Consider the following 20,773-nt stretch of genomic DNA (forward strand, 5'->3'; position numbering starts at 1 on the left):
ATAAAGGAATAAGGTAATGCCACTATTTCCAGAAGTGCTCTTGACCTTGAAAGCTGACTACACAGAGCCCAGGGTAGTGACATGTTCTCTAGGCTGGCAGGAGAGTAACAGCTGTCACAAACCATGACACCTAGCCAGTCTCTCTCTCTAAGCTGTTTAATCACCACCACATGACATCACAGGTTGGTCTATAATGTTTTTAACTGGACAGTTTCTTCCTGCAAAATTATTAGATTTGCCATCATACTTAATTACAGGAAAAGCCAAAGAAGATAATTGAGAATGGAGAAGAAAGCCTGGAGGGCGTCTGTTTTCACTGCACATTTATGAGAAGAAAGTAGAATGATAAGCATGGCTTCTGTTTTCATTGAGCGTGTGTTACCTGTCCATTATATAGGTACCAAAACATGCAAATGGGTCCATGAACAAGGTCCTTGGTCCCTCCTGACATCCCTCATGGGGTTACTTTGGGTGAGCTGGGTACCACAGTACCTGGCACTGTGTCCAGGATGGCTAGGAAGGGTCTCCGGCAGCGGGTATGTGTGCTCACCTCATATTCCTCCTTGAAGCCATAGCCTTCGGCACATTTCATCTGGGTGATGTGCTGCAGCAGGTCTGCCACGCGGATGGCTGGGTGCAGCTGCCCGGTCTGATAGGGAACATCGGCGGACTCGCGCTTCTTATAAGTGTGTGACTGCACCACGCTGCTGGTGTCACTGGCCATCGTGTGGGTTTCATCTGGGAAAAGAAGGTCATAGAGAAAGTGAGGGAGAACCAACGGGAATAGATCTGCTCCTGGAGAATTCTAAGAAGCTGTTGCTGGCAGGATCCCCTCAATCTATAGCTGCAATAATCTCTATGATGGCTTAGCAAAAAAGAAAAGTTAAATGTTTAGAAATTTCAATGGGATTGGCAATACTGTTTGCAATGAGGCAGAAATCTTTGTTTTTACAAAGCAGTCCGAACGATATATTGCTTTCACAAATTAATTGATAAAAGCCTGTTAGCCTTCTGGTGCTAAGATTTATAGAAGTTTCAGTCTGAAACTTCATCAAGGCCTGGTGGAAAACCAGTCTTGTGTTCTTCCAAAGATCAGTTGACTAATTTATATGATGAAGTAAATAAACTCTATACAAATGTTCTGTGAGCAAAATAAAAGTACACAAAATGGTTTGGCTTATAAAACTAGCAATGAAAATGTAGACTTAATACATGAAATCAAAGCAAAGCAGAGAGAGAAAAGGGGATCTGGCCTGAGGATTAACATTTTGATGAGTCACTTTGCATGCTCCAGTATCTTAAAGCTCAACAAAATACTGTGGACTAATACACCACATGTGGAATGCTCTATAATAACTAACATGCAGGCACAAAAGAAACAGCTGACTTTGTCAGAATCTACAGGTCAGACATACACGCCCACTCCCTCCACACCTTTTCCATGGGGAAAATAGGGAACTTACCATTTATTGGCACTTTTAAGAAGATACATATCAGGAGAAAAGAGGAGGAGAAAAAGGAAACAGGGAATAAGCAATAATACTGGTGAACACTTACAGGTAGTTTTTATTTTGTACTGTAATTTGACATTTAAGGTTTCTATTCACAGGTGGCCAGAGGACAAGGTCTCATTTATCCCATCACATTAGGATGGAGGTGTTTAATTTCAGCACTTAATAACAAAAAGGAAGTTAAAAGAGTATCATAATTGCTTTTCATCCCCCAAGAAACAAGTAATGACTAAATAAGTTTTATTTGTATTTAACACATTTTCTCATTTAAATTTCTTGAACAAGTCAACCAAATTGTACTATAAAACTAAAGTGAAAATTTGGCCAAATAAGCTTAAAGAGGCTATATTTTAATGGACTACTAGTAAATTAGATTAATGAACTGTAGAAATTGTAGCTATTAAAACTGTTTTATGCAGGAAAGTGCTATTAGATTAAGAATTCCACATTCTACAGGTTAACTCATTATAATGCTGAATCCCTTTAAGCTGTTTTATGATGGAGGGCATATAACATGAAATATATGCTAAAGTCACTTGAAATAAGAGTATTATAACAAAATTGATCTTAGGTGTAAAGAACTAAAAGATATAAGAAAGGGTATGTTCATATATACATATATATACATATGTATGCATTTTAATTACCAGATTTCTTATCAATAGGGAATTCAGCTATGGTTGTCATATTTTTCACTAAATTCAGCTCCATAGAAAATTTAGTTCATGGATCCTTGGCTAGCTGGGCCTGGTTTTGAGCCCTCACTTCTATCTGCATCGCAAAGCACCTGGGATGCATGGTATGAAAGGTGGCACACAAGTGTGTAGCTGTGTGGCTGTTGCTGAAATGGCACCTGGATCACTACAAGGTGGCTAAAGACACAAAGACAAAATAAAAGAGGGTGGTAAGTTGAGTTTATGATTTTTTTTTCCCCATTTGGATTTGCTTTGAAATTTAGCAATTTTTATGTTCCCATTGGAAGAGTCACAAATAAACCTGGACACTTTTACATCAGATTTGCTCGCTGGCAACTACCAAGAGAATACATTGGGCAAAGATGCCCTGCTGAAGTTCTGAGTCCACAGAGCCTTTAGCTACTCCAGCAGGAAGTTCTGTTCTTTATACTAAAATAAATGGAACACTGATCAGTTTCCTCCCTGTGCCTCTCTCATTCTTTCAGTTCTGTGCCTTTGGGGATGAACATAACTTTGACTGACCTTCTCAACTTCCCCTTAACAATTTAGGCCTTCCATGTTGATATACCAGCAAACAAGCAATTCTCAATTGCAGGGCTAGGGATTCTTGGAAGTTATAAATCCACAGAGCTAAAACCACTGCCACTGTTGTATATAATTATTTCCCACTGCCTTATGGCATCTTGGCCTCATTAGCAGTGTGGAACTCACCTTAAAGCACTGAAAAACTACCAAGTCCATCTAAGAAAAGAGCACTGTTAGCTAATACACATATATCCAAGAGGGACTAGGTTTCTCACGCAACATCCGTTACGAAATTGTGTTACCTACATTATTAGAAAATCTTGATTCTACTGAAATTAGTGATTAACATGTTTCCACTGACTTCCTAAAAAGAAATTATTACTGACAATATATAATTTGTGTTTAATTTCCTGTATTTGTTAAAAAAAATACTACCCATTGGAAAATTTTTAAAAATTAAATAAGAGGAAATAAAAAATAAAGTTTCTCACTAAAAGTTTTGATAGTTTTCTAAGAACTGAAAATTATTTCTATCTATGTTCTTTAATGAACAATCCTGAATTTGCAACAAATTGCTCAAGAAAATGGATGTTACATATTTTAGGTGAAGAGTCTCTCTCTCTCTCTTTCTCCATCTACCTACCTAACTACCTATATGCCACTACTACCCTAAGAAAGTGAAGCAAAGGCATATCTAAGCACTGTATGCCTTAGGGCTGGCACCACATCATGTGAGAACAGAAGGGGGTGGTGCCTAGAGGATTTAATTGCATCGACTTGGAGTCACAACAAAACAGCTCTTCCTGCCTTAAAGTAAATTATAACTAGTACTATCCTCAATGAGTGCTTTTCTTCTTGATGTGGTTCTATGTGAAAACCTCACCAATGCTTATTATGCTATATTTGGATTCACATTTGTACCAAATAATATATAACGAATATAGTTCCTAAGCACTACCTTTTGTTATGCTGATAGACACATAAGCTACACATGATAATAATTATTTATCAAACTGGCTGAGTTATTTTTCAATATGAGCTTCACTTTAGCTACTTGAATTGTCTGTTCAAGTGAATCTCATTAAGAAGCCTAACCAAAAAAACAAACCTACTGTTATTGAGTCAGTTCTGACTCATAAGCTGGTAGGTTCAAGCCGCTGACCTTTTGATTGGCAGCCAGGTACTTTAACCCTGTGCCATCAGGGCTCCTATGATGAGAAAAGCTTACCCAACTTTAAACGATGTCATTAGTTTTCATAACAAAAAAGCACTGACATTTAAAAAAAAAAAAAAAAGACATTTGTATAATAGGCTTATCTTAATCTTGCTGTGAAATCTGAACATTTTCTTCCCTTTGACAATGTTATGTCTCAGTTCTCCCCTCTTACAGCTCCCCTCAAGGTCACAACATCTAGGGAACTGCAAATGAGTGTCACAGCATACAAAGAAATCATTCATCTTTGTCTATCAAATGATTCTGCAAGTGTCATTTGCATGTAGATTACTCTGTTTGGGTGTCTAAGATTAGCCTGTCCCTCTCACTTATGAAAAGAATAAAATTATAGTATTATTTTCCTTATATACCCATTGCATCAATTCTGGCTCAAGCAACCCTACAGGATGGAGTAGAGCTATCCCATAGAGTCTTCAAAGCTGCAGATCTTTATGGAAGCAAACTCCCTCATCTTTCCTCTGCGGAGTAACTGGTGAGTTCAAACCACTGACCTTTTGGGTAGCAGCCTAATGCTTTAATCCCAGAACCACCACAGCTCCTTCTTTCTTTTATACAGTTGGTATTAAAAGATGTGGGGTTTAGTGGGCTTTGCTAGTGAGTCCTCAAAATGAAGTAATTTAAAAAATTCTGTTTGATGTCCATTCTTAAACTTCTGAGTTCATTTTCTTTTTTTCCTTAGACTACAAACTTGCTGAAACCCAGATAATACTACAAGGAGGAAAAATCTCCCTCTATGCAAAAATCACAGCAACTTAGAAAAAGGAGAAGCACAGGTGGGAAAAAACTACATTGCAAAGATATAAACCCTAGTAAAAGAGAGTTAGGAAAAGAAGTGGAACAACTGAGGATGGAACTCTTGCTACAATGAATTGTTATATACCTTGAAGTCGTTTTTGTTGTGCTCCTTTTCGGTAAGGTTAGTAGTAGAAAGAGAACACAAGCCGTGATACACTCGGGTTATTTATGCGTCTCGGATGCAATAGCAGCTCATGCTTATTTTGTTATCATAGCCAGGTAATGCCATTTCTCTTCACCCTTCTTATATTGGACAAACAGGATTTTTTTCTTTAACCCCCTGCTGGGAACATTTCATACTTTAAATGCATTCTGCTCCGCTGGGCTAACTTTTTATTTCTTTTCTAGTGACATCTGACACAGAAGAAACCATATGATTATAAAGTGCCATCTTGTCATTTCACTGTTCAAAAACATCAGCTCCTTTGAAATTCTACTAGGTGACAGACTCTTTGGAACGGTGGCTAATGCCTAGAGTGGCTCCAAGAATGGGTAAGGGGTCAAAATGCTATTTTGATATTTTTTTCTACATAACATTAGAAAAATGCTATTTTTGAAATTGAAGTTTTTAGTGCTTAGCAGTAAGTGAAAATAATGAGCTATTTTCACTTTTATGACTATCACACTGAGCAGAATTCAGCTCTAAGAAGTAAGAGCTGACAAGTGAATGAGGATACACTGTGTCTTCCCACATGATCAGACCTAACTTTAAATTCTAAACATAGAAAGGGACACTACTGGAGCTGGGATCGTTCATTTGAACCTCTGGATGTCATTCCCAACATACATGCAGCAAACCCTTCTTATCAATGGAGACTGTTTCAGAGAAAAGTCTTTTTTTATCATCCATCCCTTCCCCCAAGGCCACCTTCCTCCCCCAACATGTCCTGCATCATACAGAATCATCATACATCATCAGTCTCCTGCAGAGTAGCCACTGACTTTCTAAATTACTCCTGCAATAAACTGTTATAAAGGGAAATGTTCTCACCTAAAATTGCAGTTGGCACAAATGGATCTGTCATACATCATAAGCAGGTCAATGCAGAGAAAGTGAAAAGAGAAAGAACAGTAAATGGTTGATAAAAGTTCCCCCCGCTTCCCTGTAGAAAGCCATAGAAAGCACTGGGTTACAACATATCTAACACATTAAGCTCCTAAAGCACCATGGATGGTAAAATGAGCACTGATTGATTCTGATTGCTAACGGCTTATGAAGAAGGAGACAATGGAGAAATCTTTTACCTGGGTAATAGGAATTAGGCACCGATGTGCTCAGTGTATTTGTTTTCATTGTAAAGGATGATGGTGAAGACACAGCTGTAAATGAAAGAAAGGCTAGTCAGAGGCTGGAGAGGCAAAACCCAGAGAACAGGACACTGCAATCACCCACAGGAGATACTCATGCTGGTCTACACTGTTGATATGAAGAAACGTCAGAGATTTACTGGTGTCCACATGGTAATTGTCTATGGGTAGTTACGTGCAGTATAGAAGACAAATGTCCTCTTATCTATTTAAAAAAAAAAAAAAAAAAAAAAACTCAGCCACCATTTTGAATACAGAAATTCATTAGATTTCTATTTTGACCTTTAGTCTTGGTTGCAGAAATCTACTATCATGTAGAGCTGGTTTTAACAACAAAAAGTTATGAGAGTGTGTCTACACATGGATTTTGGAGAGTATTCTCAATACTGAAGGGTATTATAAAGAAATGGTCAGTGAGTATTATCATAAATCCATAAAGGCAATCACATTGATAATACTGTGATATGCTATATTTCCAGTATTCCTGGGCTCATCCCCAGATATTTAAATCTGCTACTTGAATTAAAACAAACAATCAAAATAATTATTTAGAAACCTTTTTGGTGATCCTTGAGGAAATGGGCTTGAATACTCTGCTTCATACGTTTCCAACTGCCTGGTAATGGCTATATTGATGAGGTTTCAATCTAGGTAATATATCTGTTACTGGAAATAAATCACTCTACTCCTTGAAAAGGAGCTCTGGTGGTGTAGTGCTAAGGCATTTGACTGCTAACCAAAAGGCTGCTGGTTCAAACACAGCAGCCACTCCTCAGAAGGAAGACTGGCGTATCTACTTCTATAGAGATACTGCCTCAGAAACCCAAGGAGGGGTTGCTATGAGTTGAAATTGACTCAACAGCAGTGTTCCTTGAAAAAACTTAACTATTTTTGTAGTTTGCTAAATCCTCTCCTTCTTCATATTTTGGATATTCAGAGAAATTCCCACAAGTTATGATCTGGTTTATGAAAAACAAAGGTAATGTTACACATATATTATATTCAAGATTAAAACTGTATCTCTACATATTAGTCTTTTAAATCCTTATGAAAAGGTTTATTTGTTTATTTAGAACTGTTCCTTGGAAGCACTCAAGATTTAATTATTACACCCTAATTTTCAATCCCATATGATTTATGTTGCGCTATTGAAAATGGGTATTTCTTGTTGGTAATCTGTTACCTCTCTTTAACTTTTTAATTGATTATGTGCCATTGGAAATGGGTATTTCTTATTGGTAAGGAATCTGTTACCTCTCTTTAACTTTAATTGATTAGCTTTTTTTAAAAAAAAATTTAATTTCATTAAAGTAAATGGATAAATAAGAATGTACTCAAGTGCTCAAGTTGGTTAAACTTAAGTCTAAATCTTGACTCCTCTGATGTAGTTATAGGATTTATTTGATGCTGAGTTCCTAAGTAGGATAGTAGCACCCAATTACATGACTGCATTTATGGGAAGCACTACCAAATCACTGCAGATACACTGTACGTCATGTTGATTGTGATGACATGTTAGTATATTTTAGCTCTTGGAGAATTTCATTTAGGACAGTGTCTTTACTTTTGTGTATCTTTTTATAATATTTGCTTGTAAGTAATCTATTTCATGTTGATCACTCTGTAGCTGTCCAACATATAATTGGTTATAGAATTAGTAAATGATACAACAAGGCTCAGAATTCAGGCTACCTTATCATTTGTAAGGTATTTTTTCTGAAATACAGATGTATCACATTTATAATGAAGGTTTATGGTAAGGTGCTAGGAAAAAATAGAGTGACTGATGAAAACAAAAATTTAAAAAAAAACTGACTACCTGTAGAACAAGGGTCATGAGAATGATGCCTCGATGTTACCTGCAGACATCTTTATGTTACTGGCAAAGTGACAGAAAATATTTTTTACTTTCACCGTTTTGTTAAGATATTTAAATTTTTTTTTTTGTCTTTTAATATAAAAATTAAACCTATTCCTACTACACATGTCTCTATTTTTCCTCTTTTTACACCATGATAGATGATACAACTTACACCTGGTTTAGGAGCTCTGGTAGCATAGTGCCTGAAGCACTTGACTGCTAACCAGAAGGCTGGTGGTTCAAACCCACCAGCCACTCCTTGGAAGGAAGATGGGGCAATCTACTTCTGTAGTGGTACTGCTTCGGAAACCCAAGGAGGGGTTGTTATTAGTCAGGTCTGACTCGATGGCACATAACACAACAACAACACCTGGTTTGGTGGACAGATTATTCCAGCTCCCATAAACATGCCAGTGCTTATTTCAAACTCTCCAATCTCATTTTTCTGTCTTTTCTAAAAGCTATTCATCTTCAAACTTCTAGCACTTTCTTCCAATCCTAAAAGATCTAAAACATATCCACACTTGTAATGAGGTTTGTGTTGGCAGACTGGACTGGTGGTCGAGGGAACATTTTGGCCTATAATTTTCCTCCCCCAGTTACTGCCCTCTTCTTCTAAAGGCCTTAGAAGAGTATTGTTGTTGTTGTTGTTATATGCCATAGAGTCGGACCCGACTCATAGCAACCCCTCCTTGGGTTTCCGAGGCAGTATCAGTACGGAAATAGATTGCCCCATTTTCCTTCTGAGGAGTGGCTGGTGGGTTTGAACCTCCAGCCTTCTGGTTAGCAGTCAAGTGCCTTAGCCACTATGCTACCAGAGCTCCCTAGAAGAGTATTAGGATGAAGTTTTTCATTAGGGTCACTCCCAATGGAGGAGATACGATGAGACCTAATCATTGCTCAGAGGGAGAGGTAAATTGAAAACCTACTGTTGGGTTTTTACTACTATTTTCGGTAACCAACAAACCAAATCCACTGCCATCAAGTCCCTTCTAACTCACAGTGATCTTAAAGGATGGAGTAGAACTGCCCCATAAGGTTTCCAAAGCTGTAAATCTTTATGGAAGCAGACTGCCTTATCTTTCTCCCCTGGAGTGGCTGCTGGGTTCAAACCACTGATCTTTAGGTTAGCAGCCAGATGTTTTAACCACTGTGCCACCAGAGCTCCTGCTTTCTTGATAGGAGGCATAAAATAATACATAAAGGCAGATCAGCCATGGGAGCTGGTGCCCAACTTCTGAAGCAGTCTTCTTTCTGTGAGCACTTTTGGATTTCCACAGATACATACACTGTTTGAAAAATAACTACCAAATGAAACTTCCTGTCCAGAGGCAACTATCTCCTGTCGTTCAAACTTCAAAAGCCTAGAAACTACTAATGTTGATTTCTGCCTTCTGGGTGGGTCATTCCAAATAAATTTATTCATCAGAAATTTCATCATCAAATACAAAGTTTTGATAATTAATAGGTTTTCTTGAAAAGTAAGAACACATTATCTATTTGTGCGGTCCCTTTTGTGTAAAAATTCATAAAATACAGCTGGAACTACAATGTGGTAAAGAGCACATCTCCAGCCCATTCCACAAAAAATGCATCAACAGTGGCTTTACTTCAGCAGTATATTATTTAAATGAAAAATATAATATCTGTCACACAAAAGCAGAGAGAATTATATGAAAAAATGGGAAACAATTTCAGATATACCGAAGTACCATAAGCTTCCTTATCCTACACTGAGAAAGGCCAGGCATAACTACCAGCAATGATAAGGAAGCATTATGCTGTCCTGCCCACCTGTACCAAAGCAGGTCTGCTGCACACTGGGTTCCACAGAGTCTTGAGTGCATGGAGAATAAATACAAAGAACTACTCTAAGTAGGACAAAATAGGACAAGTGGAGTCAATATAACGGGGGGGGGGGACTAACTAACTCTACAAACACTTGCTGAATGTAATAAAAAGAGAGGATCCTACGAAAGGCATGTGTCTTGGTTGTACTGTGACTGAAGAGAGGAAAAAAGAATTGGGGTTATAAGCTCCTAAAACAGAGTTGTAAGGTCAGACAGGACACCAGGGGATGGGCAGGACCCAAGCACACACTGTTCAAACTGATGCTGAAGACATTTCTGGGTCTATATGCCTGTAGCTCACAAAAATGATGCTGTTCCTTACAGTTATGAGGGTCCCCCAGCCTGTAAGTGTCTTTCTCTTGGTAACAGTGATAGCTGCACTTTGGTTTCACCTCATTCTGATTCTCATGATTCTGTAGCCAGAGTTAGGGGAAATTCAAGGGGAGGAGATGTATGTGGGTATAGAAACCTTTGACCTTGAACTCAGCAGGGCTGTGAGCCACAGAGTCAGGCATACACCATGGGGTTTATTTCTGGTTTCTGTGAAGATCACCAGGGAAAAAACAATTGTTCTTTTTGTACTTTATGTAATCAATCTAATTGTTAGTTTCCTAAAATAATGCTTACTTGGATCACAGGTAGTAGTATGGGAATGTATTAGCTGAGCTTGGTTTACCCACCTGGTGTGAAATGTAAGACTTTGGAAGTTGAAATACAGTTTAATTTATTAATTGTCACTAATGGCCCTATAATTAAGGTAGAACCTGTCAGCTAAACAAATAAACAATTAACTTGTTACTATCATTTAGTGAACTGTTTTCTAACAGGCTTCCCTTGTGTAATTCTACACCTGACTAGCTTCCAAACAGGATCTAAACAACACAAGGATGATGAGAAGCAGGTGCTTTTCTTCTTCCAGAGGAGAGAAAGGTTCATATCATTGCCCCTAAGTCTTCACAGAAATGGAATTATGGTTCTAAATGTGGCTAGGTCTTACCATGTTTAGAATGTCATCTCTGCTAAGCAACCTATGGGACAAACAGACATTTTCAGGGGTATTTAAGTGACTGGGGACACATATATTGCATAAGATTTTTTCAGGAAGGTTTCATTTTTTTTTTAATTCCCTCATACTTCCATAAATATTTACCGCCTCTGAAACCCAAAGAGGGTTGCTATGAGTCAGAAACGACTCTATGGTAGTGAGTTTTTTTTTTTTTTAATTGGAATCTGGCAAATGAGGGAGGCACATATTAAAAGCAGAGAAGGGCCTGGACTTACACCTCCCATTCAGATTGTGGGTGTCCATGAAGGAGAAGGCCTCGTCACAGTTTGTGCCTTGCTCAGCGTAGCTCTTATCCATTGAGTTCACCATCACTGTCATCTCCTGCCGAGTGCTACTCATGGTCTCCTTCCGCTTCTTGGCTAGTTTCCTTAGAACAAAAAGGTCCATTATGTAGACACACATACACGTGGAAAAAGGAGCTTTGGCATGTGTATAACCATGCTCCGTGCTAACTTTCAATGAATTAATCATATTCATTCATATATTAATGCATACTGTCTTTCACATGTTGACACTCTGCCAGGCCTCAGACATAGAGATGTCAAACACTTGTTGCCTATCCTCTAAGCAACCACAGTCATATAAGAAATTTACAGTCTATAATATTACTTCATGTTTCTCCTCCCAAAGCTATTTAAAATGGTCAAAGTTCTTAGCGCAAGACAGTTGTAATTTATTTACTAACATGCTCCTAAAGTTCTTATTAACTTTTTACCAAGTTGTTGTCTACATTGTCACACCGAGGGTCAGAGAGAAGATCTCTGTAGTAAATATTTGCCAAATGAAACGGAAATAACCTGAGGACAAATATAAAATGTATATAGTAAAACTAAAGAACAAAACTAGGCAAAGTATTCAGACCTCGTAACAGAAGTGTGCATGCCAGGGAGTTGACGATAATGCAAAATCAGGAAAGGATAGGGAGTTCAGATTTCAGAAGAACCAGGAGGGCTATGACACTGGACCAAATCCCAGATGAACTCATATTAGCTCCCCATCAAGGGCTGTCAATCCCCAAAGAGCAAATGAAAAGAACTCATATTGCTGGCAGCCCTTGAAAGGTTAGTGGTAAGTCCCCATTGCTTCCTCCGTTGGTAGAATAGAATGCAAAGAGCCAAGGATGGCAGAAAGATTTCCAATTCTTCTGGAGCTATAGTTTAATTCTAGCCTGTGCCTCCTGGTCACTGACCACCAAAAGCTTATAATCTAAAGTAACATAAGCCTGGACACAAGTCATAAAGACCTACAGAAGACTGACATATAAATAAACAGATAAAACACATTTTAACAGATCTTACCACCAACATAGTAGAAGATTGTTTTATGCACCCAAGACAGTCAAGAATTGAATTAGAGATGCTTAAGGAGAAGGTATAAAGTGAGAAGGGGTAAGAAAATCAGGCACATAATATCAAAAATACTATGTCCTAAAATATTCTAATTCTGCCTAAGTACCAAGCAGCATTTAAAAATAAAATTACAGCTATTTCTAGTAAATCATTTTGACTCTGATTGACCTAGGACACAGTAGAATTTCAAACAAGTCATAGAATCAAACTCACTACCATATTAGGTGATTGCTAATGCAATGTAAGGCATTTACAACATTAGACCATATGGATAATCTTTATTATCATTTCCGAATGTAACATAATCCAAATGCTTTCTTGCCTGTAGTTATAATAATCTTTTAATTTCATACTTTGAAGGCAGAGGTGTTTCATTAATAACTTGGCCTTTTTATGACTAAAAGTTTTTGAAAAGGATACATTTTTAAGCTGAAACATGAAAATTACCTATAACTCCTATGACATTGTTAAAATTGCTGAGACTTTGAAAAGTAACCAGATGTGACCATACTGGGCACCAGGATTCTCCTCTAACCAGCACACAGACACATCATGAACCAAACTAAAAAACCAAACTCACTGCCGTCGAGTTAGATTTGACTCATAGTGACCCCTCCTTGGGTTTCCAAGACGATATCACTACAGAAGTAAATTGTCCAACCTTCCTTCCGAGGAGTAGCTGGTGGGTTTGAATCTCCAGACTTCTGGTTAGCAGTCAAATGCCTTAGGCTCTGCACCACCAGAGTGCCTCATAATAACCCACTTCTTGCAAAGCCCTTTTTCCCAGTCAGCTAGGCTGGTCTGAGAGGCAGAGTCAGGGCTTGGATATTCTCAACAGAGGCTATGGACAGAGAGGCAGCACCAAGCTTGGTCTTCATAGCTATGACTACAATAATACATTTTCTCTTTTCCTCGGAAGAAAGATTGGGGAATCTACTTCCATAGAGATACCGCCTCGGAAACCCAAGGAGGGGTCGCTAGGAGTCAGATACAACTTGACAGCAGTGATTTTTTTTTTTTTTTTTTAATTTCTGAAACTGCCAATCTACTGGAAAAACATTCTACCAGGTCTCCCCAAGAACACTGAAGTGGAGAGCTGATATAATTAGCTCCATAATTTAGGCAAAATGCCCACTTTTTGCCTGCATTTCTCTGATTTGCTTAGGACTGATTTATGCAGATAATTGCCTCAATATTCTCTTTTGTTCTGTCTGTAAAGAGAGGTCTAGTTAGCTTCACTAAACTTCCCTTTTGTTTTCTTTTCTTGCTCACATACCTGTAATCCTAAAGGTTTGGAAATGACAGCTACTGTGTGTTTTGCCTTGGTTGTAGTGGTGGGTAGTGGTGGACCTGTGGATACCAATAAAGGCTGAGCCTGCGCTGGAAAAGATCTTTCTAATCCTCCATCTGTGTGAACCAGTGTCAGTGTTGTCAAGCTAAACACTTCATTGTTGATCTTCTGTGAGCACAAAAGAATCTGTTATCTGAGTTTGATAAAATCAACCAGAGGCAAGTCTTATATCCACAGCTTTAAACTCTTATCAATTAAGAACATAATCTATGTCCATGAGCTTCCTTCAAAATCCAGCTTGTAGTGTCCTCGGCAAAACCCGCTGCAGTAAACCTACACTTTAATCACATTTTCATTCTCATCCGATAGATGTCACAAACATGAACATCTCACCAGGGTTAGGAGAGGAGTTCTGGTAGCGTAGTGCCTAAGGCATCTGACTGCTAACCAGAAGGCTGGAGGTTCAAACCCACTAGCCACTCCTGAGAAGGAAGATTGGGTGATCTACTTCCTTAGTGACACTGCCTGGGAAACCCAAGGAGGGGTTGCTATGAGTTGGATCTGACTCCACGGCAGCAAGTTGAGAGGGTTAGGAGGGTCATGTAAGTGAGTGAAGTAGATGCAAGAAAATAAAGAGTGGTAGAGACTAGAGAAATGAAAAGGAGAAACAGCCACCTCAGCTCAGGCAGATTGCTACCTCATGGAGATTTTCAAGCTTCAGGAGAAACCAGAAATCTAGATTTCCTTGAACTCCTTTAATTTTTGTGTTGTTAAACCAAATTCAAAAATGAAACAGTATGTGGCTCAAACCAAGCAGGAGTGTGGGCTTGCTGCTCTCCATTAATAACAGACCTTAGGAACTTCATTTTATTTGAATGGCTGGGAGAGAAGACTAACATATACCATACAGCTACTACCATATGTCACTGCTTTACAAGAGTTATCTCATTTAATCCTAGTCCCTTAATTCGTCTGTCTTCCAATTTTATGGATGAGGAAACTGAGTCTCTGAAAAGAGAAATAATTTGTCCAAGTGGTGGGTATGGGATTGGAGCCCAGATCTCTTTAATGATTGAATTAATCATTATCATACCAAAGCATTAGAAGGGAGAGTTTTTCTACAAGCGTAGTGCCTAAAGCACTTGACTGCTAACCCGAAGGCTGGCGGTTCAAACCTACCAGCCACTCCTCGGAAGGAAGGTTGGGCAATCTACTTCTGTAGTGATACTGCCTCAGAAACCCAAGGAGGGGTCGCTAGGAGTTGGATCTAACTCGAGGGCAGTGAGTTTAAAGCATTTCACGGCTAACTAGAAGGCCGGAGGTTCAAACTCATCAGTCTCTCTTCAGAAGGAAGATTGAGCAATCTACTTTTGTAGAGATACTGCCTCAGAAAACCAAGGAGGGGGCGCTATGAGTCGGGATCAACTCGATGGCAGTGAGTTTGGTTTTTCTCTCTTTTTTTTAACCAACATCCAAACATAATTCATAAAAAATTAGACAGGTTAAAAACAATTCCATCCTCCAAATTTCCAAGTAGAATAAAGGTGAGAAAGGAGAGAAATGTGAGAAAAATCAAAAGGATGGTGTTTTCATGCTTATTACCCACCAATATTTCTCTTATACTCCTTTTTTGGGGTAAAATTAACAACCATTAAATGGAGGAAAGGAAATTTCTTGGCAAGTTTCTATCTACATAGCACGTATGGATCATAAGTGATACAGAAAACTGTGAAGAATATAGTCTTCAGTGATGTTCCCTACCAAAGAGCTGATGGACAAAGGGCTGCCAACTAGAGAATAAAGCAGCATGGTTAAAAGCTAAGCAGAACTAATCCTTTCTCTTATTTTCCTCTCTGAAACCAAGCTGAGTGCCAACTGTGAGAGGAGCAGGAAAGAAGGGTATATTTGCCATGGGTACTAAGTGGGTTCAAGAGGAAAGAAATCAAGGGTCATCCTCACTCTATATACACTGCTCACTCTCTTGTTTCATTGTAACATTGTTGGTTTATCAGAAAGTATGACTGCCCTGATCCTCTTTCAGGGGCCCCACCATGCTGGATTATCCAAGCAACAAGAACAAACTTGTTAGCACTGACCCAGAGTTCAGGCAGGTCTTCATTTTTCAGAGATAATCTGTTATTTTAAATATTTATGGAATTATAAATCACATATAGACATAAGAATAAAAGAGTAAATGGCTTTTTATTCCTGGTTTCTGCAATTAAATTTGTGTGCTGAGACTTAATTAAGGGCTGGGGCAGAAGCTGGAACAATGAAAAAGTATTTAATTTTTTTTCACAGTAGGGATGAAATAGACACTGGTTCAGTCAAACAATGCATACTTACACCAAATTGCCCAGATCTAGCTGACTAAACCTAAATGCATAAAGGACTGTCTTCTTATACAGAGATATGTGAGAATTACCAGATAATGTTGTTTTTAAATTTAAATGTTAAGGAAAACAAATAAACAAACAGTGGTGTGACATTTAATTATTTAAACTCAAAAGAAAGAGCACTATGGCAACTGATAGAAACTCAATATGAGAATAAGAAGTACAAAAACTTATGTAACATTTTTACGTATCAGGTGTTGGTGGAGGAACTATGTGCTCATTAACTCTTAATTCTTACAGCAACCCTATGAAATTACTATTATTTTCTCTATTTTAGTGAGAAGGAAACTGAGGCACAGTGGAATTAAGTATGTTGTCTAAGGCCACATGGCTACAGTAGGACTTTAGACCCTTGACACTGCTTTCTTATGTTTAAATGAAATTATCTCTGTGAAACTGCCATCAGCTTCACTTGCCAAATTTCATTGGTGGCTTTGTTGTTGTTGTTGTTGTGTGCCATCAAGTCATACCTGATGCATAGTGACCCCTCCCTTCGGTTTCCGAGGTGGTTATCACTACAGAAGTAGATTGCCCAACCTTCCTTTCGAGGAGTGGCTGGTGGGTTTGAACCACCAGCCTTCTGGTTAGCAGTCAAGTGCCTTAGGCACTATGCTACCATTTGGACATTGGTAATAGTGCCTGGGTTTCTTTGTTAGCTGTGACTTTCTTGTTGTTGACCAATGTAAGAGCATTATTCTTATATTGTTACTGACTGTGTCATCACTTAAGAAGTTCACTCGGTTTGTCTCCTATTGAGGGCACAAAGTAGTACACCAAGCCTGCTACCTTTCACTTTTCATTGTCCAGTAAACAAGCCTGTGTCTAATTAAAAGATTACAGTTTTAGACAAACCAAGATTCTGATCTTTTTTGGGCCTGCGTCAGAGTTTACCTCTGGACTTCTAATGAGTGAAAAAAAAGTAGGCTGGTGTGGCTACCAAGGATAAATTCTTTGTAAGCCCTATGTTTTTCCTCATTCTACGTCTGGCTCCTGTGTCTTGCAGAGTAAAAGCTCTTCTTTGTAATGGGTTGGCTGTGTTTCTACAGGCTCCTCTGCACACGTGCTACAGCAGGGACTCATAAAGGCACATACATTTTGCTCTTCAATATCCACCTACCCATAGATCCCCCCTACAGGAACATCCTCCATTCGGGAATGACTCACAGCTGATATGTGAAACTAATGTAATCTTCTGAACCAGCTGAAGATTTTTAAACAGTAAACTAGTCAGCAGTAAAAATAATATTTGCAGTATCTGTCACCCTTAGTAATATTTTTTTAGTTTTATTACTCACATCAGGGCAAAATGAATCCAGAGGGACTGGAACCAGCAATGGCACAGAAAATATGAAACTGGTACAATCCACAATAGAGCAAAATGGGAATAAAGTGGCATTAGTGTGAGTGGGTCCCTGCTCACAGACAGCTTATATTGCTGCATTCCATGTGTGCATATTATCTTGAAATGTAATAGTTTCAAAAATGTCACTCTGCAGCAAGATTAAATTGCTATACTGTTGAACTTCTATCAGGCTATAGATACACGTGAGAAAGAGAGGGTTTTTTTAAATGCATGTTATTTTGGAATAGTACCTCTAGTTTCCTTTTGATGAAGTTTGTACGTTCACTAAAAAAAAATTGGAATGCTCCTGTCTAACAAAAATAGGGCAAGACACTGGGGGCAGCGCCAGCAGAAAAATAGTAGCTAGACAAAAGTGTATGTTCCATATGGTAATTTAAAGAATGACTATCATAAAATAAGCTGACTTCTCGGATGTGCAGAACTAAGAATCTAAGAACCTCATAAACATATAGGATAGAAAGTTTTTTTTAAAAAAGCATCCCATTCAAAGTTAAAAATATAGCTGCTGATTAATTTACGCAGGAGCAAATGTAATCTGATTCTTAAGTAACTGACAGTGAACACAGTTACTAAAATTTATTGCTTTAGAAACACTAGAAGTTTTAACCCAGCAACATTCTGTGCTTGGATTCAGATCTCATTCACCAGGCAGAACAATGTGTCCCTCAGATATGTCCACATCCTAAACCCTGTGAATATGTGAGGTTATATAACAAAAAAGAAGAAAAGCTATAGATGGAACCGAGGTTTCCAATTATCTCCCTTAAAATAGGGAGATTATTCCAGATTATCTGGATGGGCACAATCTGATCACATGACATTTTAAGAGGTAGAAAAGTAGATCAGAGAAATGTGGTATGAGAAGGACTCAACCCACCATTGCTGGTGTTGGAGAAGGAAAGAGAGGCCATGAGCCAAGGAAGGTTGAAAGCCTCCAGAAGCTAGAAAAAGCAAGGAAATAGGTTCTCCCCTAGCATCTCTGGAAAAGAAAGCAGCCCTGCAGGCACCTTGACTAGCCCAGTGAGACCTATGTTAGACTTTTGACCTATGGAACTGCAGGGTTAAAATTTGTGTTGTTTTAAGCCACTAAGTTTGTGGTAATTTGTTACAGTAGCAAGAAGAAACTAATACAACTGTATAAAAACAAGCAATGCTCAGAATTTGAATATTGTATCATTTACAGGAGTGTCTGATGGCTACTTGACTGACTGACTGGCCTTTTCTCAAGCATCTACTTATCTATCAAGCATTCTTCCCAATATTTTCTTCCTATTGGCTTATCAAAAAAAAATTATCATTTTATTATTGAAATACCTTTTATACCTGGGAAAATATAAGAATTACATTTTAATTCTCTAATTTTCAATTGTCAAGTTTTTATTTTTACAGATAAAGGTTTTAAACAAACTAGATTTATTTTAGTACTTTGGTAGTAAAAGGGTCTTCCAAATTTCTAGGAGAATGTGAAAATCAAATAACTTGTCCTCACATGGCTATTTATTTATTGCATATGTGTGTATAGAACATCCTATTACACTAGGAATCAAAGAAACTATCAAACAGCTCTGGAGTCATGTCAAAAGATGTGATACAATGAACAATCTAAACACTCATTTTTACTAAGTACTTAAACATTTCAAATATGTTAAAAATACATGTTTGTAATGATCCTATTTGTCATCTTAGGAGGTCATTATGGTACCAATTCATTCTGTAACTGGTAAATAAAGGGAATGAACCATTTATCCTGAGTTTCCTGTATGAACTGTATTTCAGGATAACCGAACAGTTGAGTAGAGAATGACATTTAATAAATACAGAGGGAATGATAGAATTAGAATGTCACCATGTTGAAACCCTTAATAAAATAATGGATCTAGGCAATCATCACCAGTAGCTTAAAAAACCATTAAATGGAAGGCTGATGTGGAACTTTACAATGGATGGAGCAGGTTGGCAAAAGCACAACTCACTAATCACTCTAACCATTATGTGTTTCCTGATGTAATGTGAAAGGAAATACAAAGCTCCACCTATGATAGATTCTTACCAAAATAAAAAACCTGAATCTGATTATATCTCTGGTGCCATCCCTAGTTCATAGGAAACAGAGATAATAAAATGTCAAATGATATTCTAAAAATGCGACAGTCAAATTCAGATTGTGGGCAATTCTATTCAACAAATAAAGCAGGATAAACAACATGATTCGATGTTACCAATAAGGAATCATATATGAGAGGATAAGTGACTTGCCCTAGCTCACAAACATAAACCAGGTGTGGATTAGAGCAAAAATCTAGGTCTCCACTTCTTCAATTCATTTTTGTCCGGTACATTCCGACCAAGACCTCTAACATGACAGGCTCAGAATCAGAACTAACTTTCAAATGGACAGTGTGATTTCTCAAAGGCTCAATGGAAATTTGTAGAAAAGTGAATTGAGATATACAATGCTTTATGAAGCCACTGTAGAGCCTGTCCCAAATGCACAGCTCAAAAAGTCACAATAAGGCTGATTTTCTGAAATAGAAAAATAGCTTTCTTTTTAATTGAGCATTTCATCCTGAATGAGGGTTCTCCTTTTCTTCATTCACCATCTTTCTCCTTTTCTTGTGATTGAAGAGTCACATGATTTAAAAAAAAAAGAGAGAAATGGAGCCTACTCAGGTGAAAGCTCTGTGATTCTTAACACAAATAACCCAGCCTTGAAAGACATCTCCTGCAATGTATGACAGACTTTCAAATTATCTTTCTCTAACTAATTAGCATTTTATAAAAATTGGGGCTAATCATTAAAGAAGCCATCTGCTTATCTGTCTATGAATAATGCTTGCAACTTTCAGGGTATATATAGCCAACAGGTACTGTATTTTCTTTTGATTTCTGAAGTGAAGAGAAAGACTTCACCATCTCCCTCTCCCACCCTCAACTAGTGCAAATATAATGACTTATTCTGTGTCATCCTATGGTGTTCTTCCCTCACATCAAAGGGTCTGGAGGCACAATGATGGGTGAGGGTACTTGAAAGCTCCCCTTGCATATACTATATATGCAGATTGGAGGTTTTATGGTATTATTTAATTTCTACAAGACTTGCTTATTTCCTCAGTCAATGGCATTACAGCAGGTAAATACTGGCATTTGACACAAATCATAATCTCTAAATGAGGTGAGATGTTACTGGAGTACTTTGAACAGTTAAGACTCCTGAGGGGGTGGGGCAGCAGAAATGGGTCAAAGTCATCTTTAATCAGATTTTTTTTTTGTATCAATCATAACTTTGGATTACTTTGGTGACCTTGCAACAAACAGAATATTTGCTGTGAAGGGCCTGCCCACTGATTCACAGAGGATAATGCACAGAACATCATTCTGTTAATGATGTTTAGAAATAAAATGTGCTGTTGTTATGTGCCGCTGAGTCAGACCCACTCATAGCGACCCCTCCTTGGGTTTCTGAGGCAGTATCACTATGGAAGTAGATTGCCCAACCTTCCTTCCGAGGAGTGGCTGGTGGGTTTGAACT

At 38.1% G+C, this 20,773-nt stretch overlaps 1 protein-coding gene across 1 annotated transcript in view; it reads right to left on the bottom strand.

The window, feature by feature from the left end:
• Positions 1-20,773, bottom strand: part of PTPRM (protein tyrosine phosphatase receptor type M) — a 1,084,438-nt gene that overhangs the window by 193,624 nt on the left and 870,041 nt on the right. The window contains exons 16-19 of the mRNA XM_042782070.1: positions 11,061-11,212; positions 6,006-6,080; positions 5,752-5,778; positions 551-738 (exon numbers count right to left, since the gene is read on the bottom strand). Coding sequence (XP_042638004.1) covers positions 551-738; positions 5,752-5,778; positions 6,006-6,080; positions 11,061-11,212 — 442 coding nt within the window. The remainder of the gene's footprint in view (positions 1-550; positions 739-5,751; positions 5,779-6,005; positions 6,081-11,060; positions 11,213-20,773) is intronic.

Source organism: Orycteropus afer, unplaced genomic scaffold (genome assembly GCF_000298275.1).
Source record: "Orycteropus afer afer isolate SDZICR_OR568_19922 unplaced genomic scaffold, OryAfe1.0 scaffold00234, whole genome shotgun sequence".
NCBI classification, from domain to species: Eukaryota; Metazoa; Chordata; class Mammalia; order Tubulidentata; family Orycteropodidae; genus Orycteropus; species Orycteropus afer.